The sequence below is a fragment of the Zea mays genome, chromosome 9, assembly GCF_902167145.1.
Source record: "Zea mays cultivar B73 chromosome 9, Zm-B73-REFERENCE-NAM-5.0, whole genome shotgun sequence".
In the NCBI taxonomy this organism is placed as follows: Eukaryota; Viridiplantae; Streptophyta; class Magnoliopsida; order Poales; family Poaceae; genus Zea; species Zea mays.
In genome coordinates this window covers 17,725,582-17,745,793 of record NC_050104.1, presented here as the reverse complement: position 1 = coordinate 17,745,793, position 20,212 = coordinate 17,725,582, and the positions used below count along the sequence as shown (strand labels likewise).

Genomic DNA, 20,212 nt, shown 5'->3' with positions numbered 1-20,212 from the left:
ATGATGAGAGTTTAGCCCATTCTTCAAAGCTTTATCATCCACAGACATGGCCTGCTGCACCAATCCATTAACTCCAACCCGGGTTGAGGACAAACAGATCTAGCCTTTGCAGAAAGTAGAACCAGAATTATCTAGCAAAAACACAACCAGCTAGAAGGTGCTAAATAGTTTTCTCTTCCTGATCCCATAGCACACAAAGAGTGGCGTGGGAGATATTCCTTTTAACCCTTCGGTCTGCTGTCCAGCAGGGATTATGAGAAAATTAAAGCTTGGGAGGAGCCATCTTAGAATAGCATAGCTACTAAGTAAAATCTTTACTGTTGCCATGGCGTGCACTTGTACAATTTTTACCCCTCTCCAGGGCTGTCTTACAACAAGGTATGATACAGGATTAAGCCAAAAAAACAGATGACACCCGTCGAGTCAGGTTACAGCTTTCAGCCTTTCACACATTGCCATTCAAAACAGAGCTAAAGTGCGTTTGAGATACTGAGTTTCTAAAACAGGCGCCCAGCGCCCTACGTGAATGTGTCCTCCCTATCACCTTCAGCGACCTCTCCCTCCTCGATGTTGCTGAACTCAAGGAAGTGTGTCGGCCTGTGGTCCTCGTGATAGAAGTCCCGGGGCATGCCCAGCTTCATGTTGTACTTCATCTGTGGGTCGTGCTTCACTCCCATGAAGTTGAAGTTCCAAGGGGTGTTATCCGGAATCTGGTTGGAACAGAGTTAATCAGACAAATGACTAGAGACCCGAGAGGAAGGTTTGCAAAATGGTGAAACAAATACATACCATGTAGAAACCAAGGAAGCGGTCGCTCAGAAGCATCTGGACCTTCTCGTAATGAGTTGGGAGGTATCCATGTGGGTTGCTTCCGTTGTCCTTGTTGCTGCGTCCCCACTCATAACCACTTGGTGTCAGCTTGTAAGCAGTCAACGAGCAAGATCCTGGGGTGAAGCTGCATGTCAGAATGATGCACTTCTCACCATCCCATTGTTTGTTGTTCTCCAGAATCTTGGCATGTGATGTCAGGTCCTGCAAGAACGACGCAATTAGTCCCATGAATTAGGTCACAAGAAGACCGAAAGAAACTAAAAGAAATGCTAAATAGACTTCAAACCTGTGGTGATAGCTGTGGAGCTTCATTTGGCTGTGTATGCATCCATCCCAAGGGTTCAAGATCATTAAGGAACTCATGTTCAGGAAGATTTGATGGCAGAGTCACCATCTGGTGTGTTCCATGCTGCGGAGGGATGGCTATACACCTAATCTCTTTGACTTGAGGATTGTCCTGTGGACTCAGCCCATATAAGAATCCAGCGATTTGTGTACGCAGATCTGCTACGCATATGAATTTCTTCAATATGTTCTTTGGCATAATGTAAGTGTAGCCAGTTTCCTGCAATCAGAACGAATGCCAGTTGGTAACCATTTAACATTTCTTTTGCTGTGTCAACTTATTGGAGTTGGAGAGAGGCTATCACTATACTGACCTTTATATCATCAGAATTGACATAAATGTGATTTACACGTAGATACAAGTTTGTGGCAGAGATGGCTCTGACACGCCAATCAGTCTTCGATGCGAATGCTTGTTGCTCATATGGACTTGTGGTTGTGATAATGAGTTCATCTCCGTGCACATTCGTCGTCCTTGTGGTTACAGCAGTTAACTGAGTAGTCTCTCTTGACTGCAAAACAGGGTAACATCAACAGTGAGCAAACTGACAAAAGTATCTCTGAAAACAAAAATACAGAGGAAAATATTTATGCCTTACCTGTTTCTCAATTTCAGCAATCTGTTGCCTCTGCTGTGATGGTGGAGCAATTTCAGCTCCAAGAATGATATCTCGCATTTCAGATTGTGTCAGTGCAGAAGTATTAACATTGTTTTTCTTTGCATAATCAGAAAGGATGAGGTCCCTTAGTGCACACTCAACCTTCAACCACTGTTCATCATTCAGAGATGGCCATATATGATGTGGTTCAGTAACAATTGTTTTGTCAGGTTTGAGCAACATCTTTGCCTTCTCATTATTCACATGAAGTGCACGTAGAATAAGCACAATGCGGGAGAATGCTGTGTATGATGATATACTTTTCAACCAATCATCATATATATTATAAAGAACCATCTGTGGTTCAGTTGCCTTCAGTATAAGATCACCAAACTTCTCAATCTTCAAGCAAGCCTGGAAAGGAAGCTGCAGCTCGCTGCCCTTAATAACAATGTTAGGGAAGTCAAGTAGATGGACCTCCAAGGGATCCAACATGCCCTTCCTTGTCACAATAATTTGCTTTGGCTGCTCTTCTACAGGAAGAGATCGAACCAATGCAGCAACCTCCTCAGCGGTTTTCCACTTGGCCAGCTGCCCAAGACGCTTCTGCCCCGCCCATACACTTGTGTGGATAACCTGCACATTATTATCCATACTCAGTTTAAACCTACCTATGTTCAGGGTTTTACAGAAAAAACAAAATCACATGAAAACTGGAGCAGAAATTCGAAAAGAACAAACCTTAAGAAAAAGTTGACCCGTTCTTGGATTGAAAATGAAAATAGCACCATTAATTGGTTTGGTGGTCAAGTTACCCTCAAATGTTTTGTGAATAGTGACTCGATACACATTTGTATCATCCACGAACCATATGATTTGATTGCTGAATATCTCTCCATAGTTCTGTGAAGACAGGTATGGTTCAGTGGGTTCAGAAGAGTACAACTGCAGACCCTTCCTTATTCTCTCCCTCAGGACATACAGAGCAGGATTTGACTGAAAAAGATAAATCAAGAAGATTATTCAAATTGGACATCAGTTGAGTGGTAATCAAGTTATAGAGATTTTAGCATCATTATATACCTTCATGATCTTGTTCATTGCCTGCTGAAGTAGTGGCTTTGATCCAGGAAACCAGTTGCCAAAAGCAGAGTGCAAATTATACGCTAGATCGATTCCAATCATCACACCTGCAACAGAGGTCAATGAAAATTAGATATACTCAATTCAAACCAATCAAGTAAAAAGGATAAGAAATTGGCAGTTCATGGATATTCAGCAGCATACCAGTTGGCGATGGGTATATGGACATATTGTCTGTTGTGTAATCCATGAACTTGGCTCTTGTATAACGTTCTATGTCATGTGAATCATAGTCTCCCCAACGCAGTTGCACATCAATCCAATACTTGTTACTTGCTTTCTGATCAAATACATCCTTCGACTCAGAAACTAAGCTTGGTTTGGACATCTGCCATCTATGAGCAGCAAAGAGAAGGATATCAGCACAGGAACTGTTCATCTTGTAACTCTTCCTGGGATGTATTGTCTCCTTCTGCACAGTCTCAATCTCAAGTGCATCCAACTCCTGGTCTAAAACTTGGCAAAGATCCATAACAACACTTTCATGGATCTTCTGCCACAGATGTGCACGGAAGATCTGGATCAGAGAAATCTTCAATGTCGGGATTTTACCATGCATGAATATGCCCGTAAGATCTAGCTGGACCTGGAAACCAACATAGACATTTGCACGATTGATGGTTGGTGACCACCACAGGGTAAATCTTCGATTGGGGATTTGATTGAGACCAGACCGCTGTGCATTTGTCAGTTTCTTGTATTTCATTGACTCTTCGAAACCTGATGCCTTCTCCCAAAACAGACCCTCCCAAGTGGGGAAGTAAGTCCCTTTAAATAAAGTATGCTCCAAGATGCCTTCTACACCACCAAGTGCTTGGATGACATCTGTTCTGTAGTTATTTAGATTCCAAAGCTTCCCATCATGCCGCTGATGTGTCCACCAGAATGGGTTCTGTTTCAGCACTTGATATTGCTTAAAATCTGTTCTCACTCTCCATCCTTTGTCATAGGCTAGTGTATGACGGTCTTTTTGGAAAAGAGTGTTGATACGAGGTATACCTCTATCCCATGAATCTTCAAGATCCTCAAGAGTTAATCGTCTGTTCTGTGATTGTGCTTCCTGCCTCTTCAAAGCATACTCAGCCCAAACACGCTGTGAATCAATAAACTCGCTCTCCCATGGCTGGATGTAGCGATACAAGTTTGGAATAAGCTGATCCTCTTCATGGCTCATACCACTTCTAAAATGTGTTACACCAACATCTGTCTGTTTGCTATACCTAAGATCACTCTGCGGTATAAGAATATGGCCCATTGATAACATTCCAAGACCTCCAATCTCCTTGGGAGTATAGAAGATAACTGGAGGAAACCTACTAGGCATCTTTGAATTCAGGCCAATCTTTATACGAGTCTGGATCTTGTTTTCACATTTGACCAGTAAATCCAAAAGCTCCTGGGTATGGACAGTTGCTTCGCGGAAATATGTCATAAGGCCAATGAGAGCTGTATTCCACTTATTGACTATCTTGGTGAATGTTGTTGACCCTGATGACATTAGAATCTGCCGGACACGGTTCTCGAACACTTTCATATGTTCATCGTCAACCCTCAGGAAGGCAATTGCCGTTCTTTCTTTTGTCTGTTCATTCTGCAAATTCCATACTCCATCTTTTGTGTTGCTGAATGCCTCCTGGGTCATCCGTATCTTTGGCAGTATCCGGACTTCAAAGCCAGACATGCTAAAAAGCAGGTTTGGATTGTCCTTGCTGTAAACAGAGACAAAGCTATTCTCCCATTCTAAAGTTGTAATGCTCCTTGGAAGGCGGTTCTTCATATCCCAGAACACACTTCTTCCAAGATTCACGTCATGTTTCATAAGCCTCATTCTTGCATCTCTGGGCCAACATTTCTTGTTATTGTAACCAACCATGTTCTCATTGTTAGGATCAGGATGTTCTGTCAAGTAACGCTGAATTAGATCTCGTGCTTCCTCATGGGTGAACCGGAACAATATATGCACCTTGTCAATATACCGAGAATATAATCTTATGGGATGCCTTGTCTCAACTTTTGTGTCAGCATATGTAAGGAACTCATTTGGCATTTGAGGTGGCCCAGCAATCTCACTTGCACGAGTTAGACCAAGAATCAGGAGATCCAGCACAAGGCCATAATACTGAACAACAAAAGATGCAAATTGAAGCCCTCGAATGAGACCATAAGAATTTGTGTGACTCATGTCCTTGTAAGACAACACTACATTGTTCTTTGCAGTGACATAGTCAGCTATGTTATGATCCAAGACCAAGCGCAGAAGCCTGTTCAACAGAGTCAGATCAATTTTCTCAAAGAACTTCTCAAATTTTGTCTGGAGCATCACAACACACTGTCCATCACTTGTGTCCCATATATCCAGTAAATTATTTATACCCTGGCACCATTTATAAACAAGAAGAGGTGGTGGTTCTGAATCAGCAGGCTTAACCCAATTTGGGAAGAGGTGCCGTTTGTCCCCCTCGTACCACAGGTACTGGTCAAGGTATGCATCAGTGATCTTTTCAAGAGGTTCAATTTCATATACCGGAATCAAGTAGCTGTACAAGTCCATGAATTCTATACCAACTTCTTTAAAAGCACGCTGAGTAAGGAGATGCCTTTTTATCCTTGACAGTGCTTCATGTGGATTATCATAAGCTTGTTCAATCAACCCAAGCTCCTCTCGTTGCAATTGGTTCAATCTAACTGCTACGCTGTATGACTCCTTCAGCCTTTCTAGAGCAAGTATAAGAAGTTTAGTGTCATGCTTGTATGACAATGGCGGGAAAGGAATTGGGGAGAACTTTCTTGATTCCAGCCAATGAACAGTTGTTGTATAAATAGCAACAGCTTCTTCAGGAGTAACATATGGCCCATCTTTCAGGTAATTGTGTTGCCTCTCTTGCTCTGCCTTCAGCCACAGACGAGTTAACCTTCCTAGATTTTTCCGACAAACAGTTTTGTCAACTGTAGCACCACGCCTGATACGCTCACGATTGTAGTGAGCAACATTTGTCCACCAATCTGCCTTGGATTTCACATAACGAAGAATCATGTTTTCAATAGGCACAGGTAGACCAGGGACTTTCCATGGGATATTTGCCTTCCAGCATCGCCATGCCTCGCTAAGATGTTGTAATATAGTTCGAGCCTTGTTTTGTTTGATGCCTTCTGGCATAGCATCTAGGACGTCGTGCATAACTGCAGCACGAAGTTCTAAATCAAAGTGAGACTCAACACGTTGCTTTGTTACAGTTTTGGCCACACCCTTGGAATGACGGCCCTCAAACTGACGTGCCAGAAGATTGCCCAACCAGCGCTCCAATAGTGGGACAATACCTCGAAGGAAGAAGAGCCACACTCTCCACATTGGAGCCCAAAACCCACAACCAGGCCCTTTACCAACAGGGCCAGTGTTGAAACGATAATATATCAAGTGCTTCAGATCTTTGCACATCCTAATCTGTCTCATCAATCGGTACTTGTACCTATACATACCAGTTAACTGCCCAACATGAGAAAATATGTATTGCAGACCATCTGCCAACTGGAAGGCATCAACATTTCCCAGACGGAACTGGATGTTAGCATCAACAACCAACTTTGTAAGTCGTAAAATCTCACGACACAAATGGAATGCATTTCCAAAACGAGATTTCTTCCTTTCCTTTGTTGTAAGAGTCTTTACAGGCTTCAAATTGAAATTGTAATCTAAATGAAGATAGTTAAGATTTTTCCTGTGAATCAACAAATTTAGCATGTTGTACCCCTGCTTGCAAACTTGCAAGCCTGCTTCTGCCCAGTCAAGCTCAGTAGTTTGGAAGAACTTAGTTGCTTGGAGTGAACGGAACAGATGCTTCTTCTTCTGGGCCTTGGGAGGCCTATGATGTAGCTCATTGAGCACATAACACTTCAATAGCTTCTGATAACTCACACGAACTTTCACAGGATAAGCTGGAGGGCTGAAAAGAGGTGTCAAGAAAAATGCAGTCAGCTGAGCAGTAATAGCCGAAACTGGAAATACAAAAAATGGCGAGGAACGAATTTGTAAGGTATCACACTAGCACTCACCAATGTTCCTTGAACCACTCAGATACAAGAGGAATATCCTCTGCACGACGTGTCCGACCAGATCTCATGTTAAAAGGCTTTGGAGCAAAAAGTAACGATATACCAGCAGCTGTTGTATCAGTGTAGAGTTCAGTCTGTTTCAAGAGAGGCTCTACATCTTCTGGGAGACAAAAATCTTCATCATCTTCCTCTTCAGCTGCTTTCCTCTCCCGACGATCAACCTTGTTGGTTGAAGTGATAGGATTTATCAGAGGATCATAGTAGAACGCTGGCAAGTCTGGATCTTCAGTCTTGATGTACATTATCATGGGGGTATGATAGATACCAAGTTTCACTTTCCTTGGCCTGTTGTTGTACAGGTGAGGGAAAGCAATCCTGTACTCAGTTCGAAGTGGCTGACGTATGATGAGCTTATTTATGTCATTAAACTCATTCCAGTCCTCATCACCCTTCTCCATATCACGGTACAATGGCTCAAACTTTGGACCCCCTGACAGGACATAGATCTAAAGTTAGTGCTTGATAGGGAAAACAATTAGCACACGTTCAAAAAAAGTAGACAAAGGTTCCCAATTTTAACAAAGTACATGGCAACTACATAAATGAGAAGAAAATGTTTTACCCCATGCATTATCCAAAGATCTTGGCGATAGTACAACAGATACACATGACATTCACTATGCTTGGTGGACTAAATTTGGTGTAACCATTAACTTCAAATCTACAGAGCCCACAAAAGCCTACGAACTTGTGCTAACCCCTCTAAAGCGCAAGGTGACCAAAAGCATGACAGTGACTATAGCTTACAAAACTTAAAGAATCACAAATACCTGGAATGCACATATTAAGGGCCTTGGCTGTAAAGAAGGACTCCATATCAAATAAGTAGAAATAATTCCTATCGATCAGATCTGACAGCAGCTGGCCAGCAAGGCGATATAGTGTTGCCATTATGGGAAGAGATAGATGCCATTTCCTGTAACTGGGACCATTTATAAGTTTTGTCTTCATTAGAGGTTTGTGATCATAGAACCATTCATAGACAGCTGCATCTTCCTCCTCATCCAACTCCAACTGTATAGCTTCAAGTGGTTCAACATCCAACAAATTATCAGCATAGTCCAGTGGGGGCTCCTCATCATCAAATGGAGGAAAGCGCATTCGTTTAAAATGCCGCCTATCCCTTTTCTCTCGCCGCATCATAATCCACATTGTACCCCACTATGAAAGCACATTAAACAGAGAGCTTTATGAGCACAAAAGAAAACAGATGTATATGAAACAACAGGTTGTTACAGAATTACAGATGCACAAATAATAGCAGTTGCTACCATGTAAACACAGCTGGGTATGTAGTTATATAAGGATACGAGTCTGTAGATTGTTACCTGTGCGAGGTATATTGGTTCAACAACCCATGGGATTTCATTTATAAAAGTGATAGCCCCAGTGATGTGATACAAGATTTTCACATGGCGAACCTGAAACAAGTGTGTATTAATCAAATAGAATGCCACACGTAATCGCAAAGGATAAGCTATTTAACCATACATCAAAGGACATCAACAAATATGTACCTGCTCCCAAGGCATCGGCATGTTCTCTAGAAGTTTGTACACAGCGTGGGGCACAAATTTGAGTGCACCAAGATAAACACGCTTGTCATGCCTGTACTTCTTGGAAGACATGTCTCCGTGGTCTCTGTTAAATAAAATATGGAACACATTATAAATAGTATACACTCTAGTACTCTACAAATAAAAGAGTGTTTGAAACTTTTAATTCTGCTGGATGGATGGATGGAAAATGCATCTATGTAGATAGAAGGTACAAGCAGCTTGCAAATGAAAGATAAATAAATCTATTTTGGAGTTTCTGCTCCAGGGACACCAGCTTTACAGGCAGGAACCAGAAACTCAGATCCCACAACAGTAAATAGAAGCAACACTGAACACGTAGCCTTAGTGTACCAACAAGAAGAAATGGAACCCTAAGAAGCCCACAAAAAAAAATGCATAACCTTCCAACTGCCTATATAGAATCTCATTCCTCGATTCTCGACCTGCGGGGGGAAAGACAGCCCCCGGACATTGTATTAAGAAGAAGATCTTCTCGCACAGATCGCGAAAACCCCCGAATCTCTGCCCCACCCATATACAGCGGCACAGTAGACCATGTGAGAACGACCGCGGTCGGGGCCCGGACTTAGACCTGTGCTTGGCGTGGGACAGACGAATATATTTTTTTAACCACAATCCGAAATTCGCTCCCACGGGGAGTCAAACCCAGAACTTGAGAAGTGCTATTCAGACCACCTAACCAATTCAGCTAGAGACCCTTTCGCTCATTCCTCGATTCTTAAATCTGCTTAACTAGTTAATAGAGTTGCTTCCCCAATTATTGGTCAGAACTGAACTCAAAATTACTCGAGGATAATTAACTTCCAAACATTGACAGCAATATTTCTGATTTTCCAAGAGTGTATAAATAAACAACAAACAGAAATTGATAAATCAAGAGCAGCAATGGATTGGCTAGCTTAACTAGAATCACCTGCGGATGTCTGCAGTGAGTGAAATCGAAAAGATGATCACATGACTTGAGATGGTTAACAAAAACTAGTGCTGCTTCACAAACCAAAACAGCTAAAGCTACTACATATCACTACCATGACCCTACAGCATCAAAAATTCAAAATACACAAATTGGGACTCAAGACAACTTATGTATCACAAAACATCACAAGGAATGGTGGATGTGCATAGCCAAGTATACAAAAACACAATTAAAGCCAAACCTGGATACTGCCCTAGCAGATGCAATCAGTAAGGACATCAAATTCTCTACTCGTGTAACATGTACCACCTAGCGTGACTGCGTGAGGCCAGCCTACCCAACCAGTTCAAAGCTACGTACAACTACATAATAAACACTTAAACCATATCCATTGTTGCTCGACACGAGCCAAAAAACACTAGGACTTAGCCATGCGCATCTCGTGTAGCCTAAACATCAATGGGCGGAGCGGATCTGGAAGCTACCTGATGATTTTGCGGACGTGCTCAGGAGGCATGTCCTCCTTCTGTGCCTCGACGAACCCGAACTTGCGCTTGTCGCCGTAGCGTTTGGAGTTGAGCTGGTGCCACTTGCGGGCCTTCTCCACCAGCTGAGCCTCGAGCTCGGCCGGCGTCAGCGGCTTGCCGCCCAACGGCGCCCCGGCCGGCGGCGGCGGGGGCGGAGGTTGGCCTGCCCCGGGCACCGTCGTGCCAGGGGGAGGCGGGGCCGCCGCCATCTGCGGCGGCGGCGGAGGCGGCGCGCCGTTCCACATCGGCGACGGGGCGGCGCGGCGCGGCGCGGCGGCCTCCCGCAACTGCCGCTAGGGTTTAAGCGTCGTCAAGCGGGGTGGTGTGGTGTGTGTTCGAGAGAGGTCGGACTTCGGAGTGAAAAGGGAAGGGGAAATGGAGAGGGCAGGAGAAACCGGTGGGATCGTGTCGGCTCGGTGTGATATTTGTACCAGGGGCTCAGGGCCTCTTGTTGGGACTAATGGCGGTTCTGGGAGAACACCCACACGGCCACATCCGAGAGCCGACTTCGAGGTTTTGGGCCTGAGTTTTGTAGGGCGTGTTTGTGACCCTGTCCCTAGCCAGCTCGACCCGTTCAACTGGTTCAGACTGAGACTAACTTGTCCCGATTACTGTAACTCATTTTGTTTGCGCACTTGTACCATATGAGTCTGGCTCAGACGAGCTAGTGTTCGTCACCCAATATACAGCCGGGCTAGAAGACCAAAACTACCTAAACACAAAATCCTTGCGCCACGAGCAGCCAGGCTCCCAGGAAACGGACCTTGAGCTCGTTTCTGTGGAGCCAGGCTGAGAGGCTAAATTTGCACGCGCACAGCCTGACTCCCAACCAAGCCAGGTGACGCAAACACGAGAGCTGCAGACCGGGAGCGCAGTCAGGCTGCTGGGCCACGGCAGCAAACACGCTCGTACTAGCTCGTTTTCGTTGTGTTGTTAAATTGTGTTTCGTTTAACGTACAAAGATAGATGAAAATGGATGGTCATATTTTCTACAGTAAAAATATGGATAGAAGTTAGCAGCTATATTTTTTATAGTGTTTAGATGAGAGTCATGCCGGGACGAGTTAAATATCAAAGCATTTTTTATGACGGCGTCCTGGAATGGTTATCTGTATTTCAAATTCTTTCCTGGACGAGTAGGACCTTCTTTTTGGAATGCAGGATTGATAAAATATAAGATTAAAGAGAATGCAGAAATATAGTTGCATGATGCAAAAGGTTGGATCTCATTTTAGAAATCCTTCAAAATCTCACTATAATTGTTCATTTCATAGGAATTTTAAAGGATTTACAGAACATGTGTTTCAAATGCCGCATATGAAAGTTCTTATCTGTACTACTTATTAAGACAGCAAAAGTAGTCTGCCTCTGACGGTTCTGCCATTCTGTCTGTTATGCCTCCAGTAAATCTGCACCCTCCATCCATCCTGCGACATCGTCCATCGCAACCACCGCCGCTCGATCGTCGCTCTCCCGAGGACCACCCGCCCGCTCAATCGTGTGCTGGAACCTCGCCCTCCCGAGGCACATCCGCCTGCTCGATCATCGCCCTCCCGAGGCCGCCATCGTCCATCGCAACCCCTCCCCTCTGTCGAGGTCGCCAAATCTCGTCTAACCGTCGAGGGCTGCACCCCTCCGCCCGGTGCCACGGCGCCCAAATCCCACGCCCCATCCCACACCCTTGATGACGACGACGAGCGTGTCGCTGCTTCTCCTCTCCCCTCTCCCCAGTCTCCACTCTCTCCACGCCGTCCTCCGCGCGATGTCTCCAGACTGCAGCAACCGCTCCCTCTTCTTTCACTCTCTCATGCGCACCTGATTCGCATTCCCCGTCTCAGAAAGGTCTCCAAGGAAACCCTCGCTCCAGTCCTTCCTCGCCACCGGCCGCCAGATCTCCAGCCGTTGACGCCGACGGTAGGGCCTCTCGGTCGCCCTCGTCGTTCTCCAACGGGGCCTTCCAAGAACACCAACCAGACCATGTGGCTGCTGCTCCTCAAGGCGCGCACCGACTGCTGGGTGCCTAGCCTCGCTAGCCTCCGCCACCGTCGCACTGGCCGGTGCGGCCAGGCATAAGGTGGTCGTGGGGAGGACCGATGTGCGAAGCCGGTGTGGTGGTCTCCACTGGCAAGATCCCAGTGGTGTGCTCCATGTTCTACACCTTCATCAAGGCCCTCGTCGTCATCTCCTTGCTCCTCCTGGCCGTCGAGGTCGCCACATACTTCAATGGCTGGGATCTCGCCGCTTCCACGCTCGCCGTCTCCTCCTTGTGCTCCGCCTCCTCGCCCTCCTCCACGTTCTTGAGATCCGCACGCGTCATAGCCTCCACGTTGCCGAGATCCGCACGCGTCTTCGACCCGGAGAAGCCGAGCCTGTCGTCGCCTCGCTCGTCCCCAGATCTGCGCCCAGCTATGTCTCCTACCTCGTCACCAGCGTATGCCGCCCCGACCAACGCCGCCATTCCGTGCACTGCTGCTTCCACGACTTCGTCACACTCGCAGACCACCTCGCCGAGGCCTTCTGTGGCCATTTCGTGTCGTCGCTCCCAGACAAGAATGTCGGGCGGGGAGCAGAGGACGAGGGAGATCACGCGGGGCAGCCACGGCGACGGCATGAGCAGGCCAGCCATGACAACAGCATGGGCGGGGCTGCCTGATTCCGGCCAGGAGTGGTTTGTGCTCGTGGACGCAGGTCTGATTCCGGCCCCTGTTCTAATCCCTTCTATCCCCAATCCTCTTCCCAGTGTTGTTCGCCACATGCTCTTAGGTGGTGAAGATTGGCTGGTTCTTAGGTCTGTATGCGAGCATTCATTTTACATTTTGAGTGGACTGTCCACACGTCCCTAGATGTGAATTTATGTTGCTGAATCGTGTTGATATCTCCAACTTTTATAAGTTGCTAAATGGGTCAATTGGTTTAATACATTGTTGAATTGCCTTAGCACACATGGTAAATAATCCATTTCTTCGTTACCTATAGTATGTTGTTGGTAAGTGCAATAATAGGGCCGCATCCTGGAACTCCTCTCCGGTCTTAGATTCACGGAGGAGGAAGCGACTTGCCCACTCTCTAGGAGTCGCTCCCAACCATCACCGTCGTCGGAGACCAGGTGTTGCCCGTCTCAATTCCTCTCCGGTCCTACATCCTCTCATCCCTCTTGATGGATATATTGTTGACCAGTTTCTTTTTAGTACAACAAGGATTTTATAGCATTAGTTCCTTGGATTACCAAGTAGTTGCCCGCAACGTGTCCCATTATAAGTTGTACGGTACCAGACTGTATCACGTAACTGAAGAAGCCTCCAGTTCAGTCGATAGGGTTTGGTTGGAGTCATGCTACAAGCATTAACTATGTGGTGGTCTATCAAGTATTGCTTTTTATTTTTGGTCCAATCCATGAACTTAATCATTAATCTTCTGTATATATTGTGAGCTCTGTTTACAACCTATTGGTTCTAGGCTATTAGAACACAGTACTCATTTGTTCGCTTTTCAGCTAACAGTTTAGCTCATTAAACTACTTGTGGTCCTGCTGATCATAATAGCTTTTTATTTTAGCAAGCCCTGATAGTGGGTGTCTGTGATTTATTGTTCATGTGTACTAGGTGTTCCTATGATATTTGTGATTTTCTTTAATATATGAATTTGGCATTTATGCAGGTTGAACACGAATTAGAGAGCAGAAGTTTATGACATCGAACGAGGTCATTGAGTTCTTTTGTGAGTTAATTGTTACACGCATTCCCATCATCGCAAAATAAAGGTTTGTCTTTCACTATGATCGCTTACCTTCCTAAAATTATTTGTTCTCATAAAATTCCACTTCTGCTTTGATGCATGATTTACCTAGGCTTGGCATGGCAAGTGCTTGCATGCTTGCCAAATGTCTGCGGTATGCTCTCATTGCATAGTAAATTGCACGTACGATATGGCTCTTTTGTTGTTCTTAGCATAGCTGTGAAACTTGATCGATAGTATTGTGCAAAAACAGTACCGATGGTTGTGGTTATTGGATTATGAGTGATGATAACTCTCTAAACATAAGTCATTTCTTGCTTATGTTTGCTCTGTCAGTAAATTCTATGTGTATATTTTAGCTCGATCAGTATATTGTGTACCATATTTTAACTTCACCCATTTGTTGCTTGGTGGTGTCGGTGCCTAAATAGGTCTGTCGAACTGTCTGAATGTAGGATCATTAGAATCTGGGCTTAGGAGGAGCTGGTTCTCCAATTCACAAGTTTGAGGGGCACAAAGCTTCAGTTCTTTGTGTTCAGGCACTAGGCATGTAGAGATATTTTTTTGCTGATATTTTCTCTTTATGTGGATGTGGTTGCTTCATATGATGCTTTTGGATACCTTTTTTCTATAATTCTCTCTTTTGGCTTTCAGTGGTCACCTGCAAAGCATCTGTTTTGGTCATTTCTATATGAGATGGTTTCTTAAACGTGTGGGGTCGTGAAAAGGTAATCACTCATATACACCGAACTATTGTGTCTTTTCTTAAATGTGTTGGATTTCTTTTTTGTCTACACAGAATGAACTAATAGAGATTATTACCTTGGCTAGCTGCAGTGCAATATCATTTGTATATTGCATTGTATTGTCGGGAACACTACAAGGGGACACCATGACAGACCATGCTCTCGACACTCAACAACGGCGATGCCAACAGCGGGAAACCGTCTGTGTCGGCAGATGGCGGAGCAAAACCCGTCATCGAGTTCAATTGTTTTAACTGTCATATATTTAAGACTCTATTAACTGTTATCATTTTAATATTTAGTGTGCCTTCTATACTATAGTTGTGTGGTTTATACAATGGGTTTATGATTTTGGTTCACTAAAGTTTATACATGGGCATTACATTTTTATAGTTTTTAAGCTTTGATGTTATGAATTTTAGGTTCTTTTACATGCCACCATTGAATGGCAGATGTTCAATGTACTATCCACTAGAGCATTGGTGAGATGACCATCCAGGGTGACGATGTACATGAATTCTTCATTTTTCTCTTACATATTATTGAATTATACTTGAGTCTTGACAGTGAGAATGCATCAGTTACATGGTAATTTGGTTTTCTTCTTGGTTTATGTATCCTTAACTTTTCTTCTTATATTGTGTCTCTAAATCTATTTTAGATTTTAGAAATGAATGTACGCATATCTTAATGAGTGAAGTGGTACTATCATGGCTTGTTGTAATTATAACGATGATTTTAGTTGAACCTCTACACTTTGGATAAACATTAGATCTTTAGGCTAACTGTGATTGCAGTCAGAGGTTTAAAATGGATCAATAGTATATTTGTGTAAACAAAAAAAGGATACTGTTCATGGGGTTATTTCATTAGACACTAAACCAAAACCATTTTGTCTTGTGAATTGTACTTCTGTAGGGGGCACGTTCATGGACATTAGAGTTAACTGATGTCTGGTCTGGTATCAAGGAAGAGATGTTTTTAATTGTGTTTACGCTAATCAAGTTAATGAATTTGGTACATGTAATAACATCTAAGCCTTTGTAAGTTTGAATATTCATGTGTGACTTAATCAACTACTTATAGCTTTTATTAGGCTGTATATTGCTCAGTCCTGTAAGTTTGGTGTTACACATTGCACATTTGCTTTAAACCAATGGCCTTTCTATTAATAAGAAAAACTAGGAAAAAGTAGTTGTGATTCTGATAATTTTGAACGGCCATACTTGGGATAAAGTTTGAATGTTTTCTCTTTTCTTACCAAAGTTCTAACATAGCATTTTCACATTTCTTCCATGGTATACAGTTTGCTGCAGGAATCCACAAACTGAGTCTTTTCTTATGCTTCTGGAACTCCCATCCTCGTAGGCGTCCACATTCGAGGATGGTGCACGATTCTAATGCCTTGTCTGTTCTAATGCCTTGTCTGTTCTGAATCTTCTGATGCCTTGCCTGTTAGGAGTGCTTTGTCTAATGCCTTGTCTATTGTCTGTTCTAATGCCTGTTCTCTGCGAACTGTCTTTGTCTGTTTCGGTGGAGGCTGCCGGCGTGAAGCACTGGCCACCGGGTGCTGCACGCCAACAGCCAACAGGGGGCACCGTGCAGGTGGGCAGAAGCAGCCAGCGACAACAGTAGGGCACAGGTAAAACGATCCCCCACTTTAGAAATTGCAATCCCTATTTTGATCCTCGGATGTGCGCCATGCACCCCTGGTCCCTAGATGTATTTTCAATGAATTGGCTATCCTAGGCTACAAGCAGAAATGGTAAGTTGAACTGAGTTAGAAGATAATTAATTATTCAGCGTGGATAAATATTGTTTCTAACCAAGCTTTCTATCCTATATTTGCATGTTCTTCAAAGGGATGTATATGGACCTTCCAAATACACTAGACTTTTGCAAGCAACCAAAGATACTATCAGAGAAGAAGGTTTGCCTTGCCTTGAATACTTCTTGACTTATGTCATATTGAGCATTTGAGCTATTGAGAAACAGACTAATACAGACATTGTTGATCTTGCACTTGCATGCCTCTATGTAATAGGCTAAACTAAGCAGCATTGTACATGATACTGATACTTTTGCACTTGCACTGTCTCTTCTTGCTAGGTAGAGTCCTACCCCATAGTCTGGAACTAGAAGAATTCTAATTTTCCTTTTAGGAATCAATGTCTATTTGAGCTTTGTTTGGTCAGAAATGCATTGTAGAAAAATTTAGATGGTGAGATTTTTATCTTTGTTCTCATTTTTGTTCATTGTAGTATAATTTTTTCAGAGGTTGTTCTCATTTATCTATTCTGTAGAGGATCTGCCTTCGTAAGATCGAGGTTCTACAGAAGTACTGATTTTTTCTGAGGTTTCCATTATTTCATCCCAATCCACTTCCCACACACAATCATGAACCTTAAACAATGTTTTCTTTTCTTTACTTTGGATTTTGAAGACAGTAATGACAATGATGTTGTTCCAAAGCCCGTGGTTGCTGTGGCTGAGCATTTGCATGTGCCTTGGTCTAAAGAAGTGACGCTTGATGATAAAGACTTGAGGGTTACGAGTTCTCATTAAATCCATTTGACTTGATTATGTTATGTAATATCCATGGAGTTTAAATTGGTGTTGTAATGGCAGTATGGTGCTGAAAAGGAGCTTGGAGCAAATGGCCACAACCTTGACCGGTGTGATAGTGTTCAAGAGGATGAGGTGAGCATGGCCTACATGTTCGTCCACATGTTCGGGATTACGCTGTTCGGCATGGCCTACATGTTCGTCCACGACGGCCTGGTCCACCGCTGCTTTCCGGTCGGCCCCATCGCCAACGTGCCCTACTTCCGCCGAGTGGCTGCCGCTCACAAGGTACGCACGAGGGCGACGAGAGGCCAGCTAGCGACCTCTCGCTCACCGCCTCCTCATCCTTCTCGAAGCTTCTGTAGCATGCATTCTACTGTACTGTACTTTCCACTTGCCAGTACCGACCTGACTCCTGAGCTGATTTTTTTACGCCCTTTTTGTGCGCTCATGTGTCTAGCTGGGCTCCTCGATGACGTCGCGAGCAGATACACCACATGGACAAGTTTGAGGGCGTCCCGTATGGGCTCTTGTGAAGAAATGGTCTACCTTGATGGCTTTCCAGTTGCGTACAGTCCGTGCTCTCTTTCCGATTTGCATACACTTCTATTCTTGCTCTCTGTAGGCAAAGCTTATATGTCCATCATATTTGGAGGGTCTGTGTAAACTGTAATTTGTAGCTGTTGAAGCCTTTGTTAAATCATTGTTTAACATTTCTTATTTTTAGGGAGATAATGATTATCTTGATATGGTGTTTACTCAAGTGTCCTTGGAAGGTTACCTGTTGATTTGTCTTATTTGAATGTAAATGTGAAGTGAACATTTTTAGATAACTGAGTTAAACCATGTCTAAGTTCTAATCATTTTCATCTCATTTATCGTAATAAGGTGTCTACTGACCATGTTATTAATAATTACCACATATATATTTCTCTGACTTAGCATGACCAAGTGTTCTCTTTTGCAGAAGTAGAAAACTTGTGTCGGTATGAGCTTCCTAATTAGATGGCTACTATCCTTTGCAATTGATCAAGAATGGTGAGCTATTCTAAGGAAGCTTCTGAACAATATACCTGTTGTCCTGGAGTGCCACAGATCAGGTAAGAACCATGACCAACCATCGCTTATCTATACTACTTATTAAGTAAGCAATAGTAGTCTGCCTTTCCCTGGTTCTGCCTCTCTCTGGTTCTGCCGCATGTTAATCTACACCGTCTGTTCTGTCATTCACGCCGATCAGCACTGCCCCACTCGGCCACCCCCGCGCGATGGCCGCGTCCCCATCCCATGTCTCTCTCCCTACCTGCCATTCTCCGCAAACGAAGCAACGACGCGGCCACCTCCCTCTCCACCACACGCGGCGACGGCACCCCTCCCTCTCCCGTGTGTGGCGGTGGCGCCCCTACCTCTCCACCATGTGCAGCGGCGGCGGTGCCCCCCTCCCTCTCCAGCGCGCCCGTAAACCTACCCAACCCTACCTCTCTCTGATCGCCCCTGTAAACCCTCCAAGGGGTTTAGGTTTGTCTGTGACGAGGTTTATGTGCTTCTTTTGCCTGGGCGTGCAGGTGAGGAAGCAGGACGCGGAGGCGGAGGGAAGGACGCGCTGTTCGTCGAGCTGTGGAAGGCCTGCGCGGGGCTGCTGTCCTGCGTGCCGCCGCTCGGGCAGAAGGTCTACTACCTCCCGCAGGGCCACATCGAGCAGGTGAGGCAGACAGGGAGGGAGGGTGCCCTAGCGATGCCCGTCTCTCGTTATTGCTGGGACGGGTTCCCTGTGCGGTGCATGCCCTCGATTTGGGAAATTCCGGGCTCGCGCCTGCGCCGTGGCCCCGGATTTCAAGTCCTCGTCGTCCGCAACTCGGATTCGTGGTTCTGTTTCCTGTGAAGCCCGCGCATGTGCATGGAATCGTGGACTGTGAGGGGAATTGTCTGGCTTTTGGGGTAGATTCGCATGGCCGCTGCAATCTGCGCTGGGGTTTTGCTTTTGATTTGGAGGGTTCAGCAGTTCTGATTTTGACGCGTAGGCACTTTGGTCGCTCAGACCTCAAAGTCCCATGCGTCTTCTGATTTGGGGATTTTTTTCTGGAAGTGCATTTATTCCCTCACTTCCCAAATTATAGTTCACTTTAGCTGCATTGGTTATTCTTAGAGGTAGGGCAAGGGCCAAACTGTGTTCAGACTGCAGAGATCGATAATGAACGAAATCAAATCTGGCCTGTGTTAGAGAGGGAAGACCGTCTGAAATATACATATGAGCTGAATTAGACAGCTCAGTTCAACCCTAAACCATCAAAACCCTTGTAGGCCCCCGTGCATCATGATCAGGTAGATCCGTTCTCAGCGACATTATATAGGATTGCAACATGGCAGTGCTGATTGGCGTATTTGGATCCATTGTCTGCAGTAGTTTTTTGGCTCCAACCCTGTATTGTAACAGGGTGTCATTATTATTTTCTTAACCATGCAGTTATTAGCCTTACACTTCTGTTCCCTAACGAAACACACACACTGACACTGCAGGCAAGTTGTTAGAGGCGACGTGCCAGATGGTCGGGCTCTTCGGTCAGCGATCACGATTCGCGAGCTGCCAGTAGACGGAGAAAGGATCTGTTGATCTCCACGACACCGAAAGACGAACGAACGGCAGGAGGAGGGGGAGCCGTCCACATTATATTTAAAAAAACATACATGCCTATTTTAATTACATTAGATACGTATCTAATATGTATTTCTTTGATTTCAGTGGTTTATATTGTATGTTGTTTTCAAGTCATATTCACCAATGATTGCTATGTGTTTGCACTGTGCCCTTTCGCAGGACCTCAATTTCAGATGAATTTAAAAGACAAGGAGTACTAATTTATATACGGTTATATTTCTTCTGTTAATCTTATAGGATAACACTAATTGGATGTTACTATGCATAAACTTATATATCAATGATTTATGGTTTTAATACATTATAGGAGTATAGAATTAGAAGAGTTGTTTCCCTCACGTTTTCACATTGTTCTCCTTTTATGGTATGTCACTTGCAGAACATTGGAATAGATACAACATTGGCAACAATGGTGAGGGACAAGCATGTTAAATTTACACTGAAATTTGAGTATGGATT

At 44.4% G+C, this 20,212-nt stretch overlaps 1 protein-coding gene and 1 long non-coding RNA gene across 2 annotated transcripts; one reads left to right on the top strand and one right to left on the bottom strand.

The window, feature by feature from the left end:
• Positions 1-259: 259 nt before the first annotated feature.
• Positions 260-10,423, bottom strand: LOC103638016 (pre-mRNA-processing-splicing factor 8A). The gene is made up of 13 exons (XM_008661024.4): positions 10,010-10,423; positions 8,546-8,669; positions 8,357-8,449; positions 7,799-8,189; positions 6,969-7,458; positions 3,063-6,859; positions 2,859-2,965; positions 2,517-2,771; positions 1,776-2,411; positions 1,491-1,688; positions 1,118-1,396; positions 790-1,032; positions 260-710 (listed from the first exon to the last, which is right to left on the bottom strand). Exons 1-13 carry the CDS (start codon positions 10,294-10,296, stop codon positions 519-521), a joined length of 7,092 nt encoding a protein of 2,363 aa, XP_008659246.1. The 5' UTR covers positions 10,297-10,423; the 3' UTR covers positions 260-518.
• Positions 10,424-18,662: 8,239 nt separating this feature from the next.
• On the top strand, positions 18,663-19,737 carry LOC111590150 (uncharacterized). The gene is made up of 2 exons (XR_002749266.2): positions 18,663-18,799; positions 19,615-19,737. It is a non-coding gene; the product is annotated as an uncharacterized lncRNA (long non-coding RNA).
• The last annotated feature ends 475 nt before the right edge of the window (positions 19,738-20,212 follow it).

Bases quoted from the DNA above. Each gene is read 5' to 3' on its own strand.
- LOC103638016 (XM_008661024.4), bottom strand. From the start codon at position 10,296: ATGTGGAACGGCGCGCCGCCTCCGCCGCCGCCGCAGATGGCGGCGGCC. The intron at 2,412-2,516 runs GTTTGTTCTTTT...AATAATGTGCAG, and splicing joins CGGGTCAACTTTTTCTTAAG to GTTATCCACACAAGTGTATG. The intron at 711-789 runs GTATGTATTTGT...TGTTCCAACCAG, and splicing joins GCTTCCTTGGTTTCTACATG to ATTCCGGATAACACCCCTTG.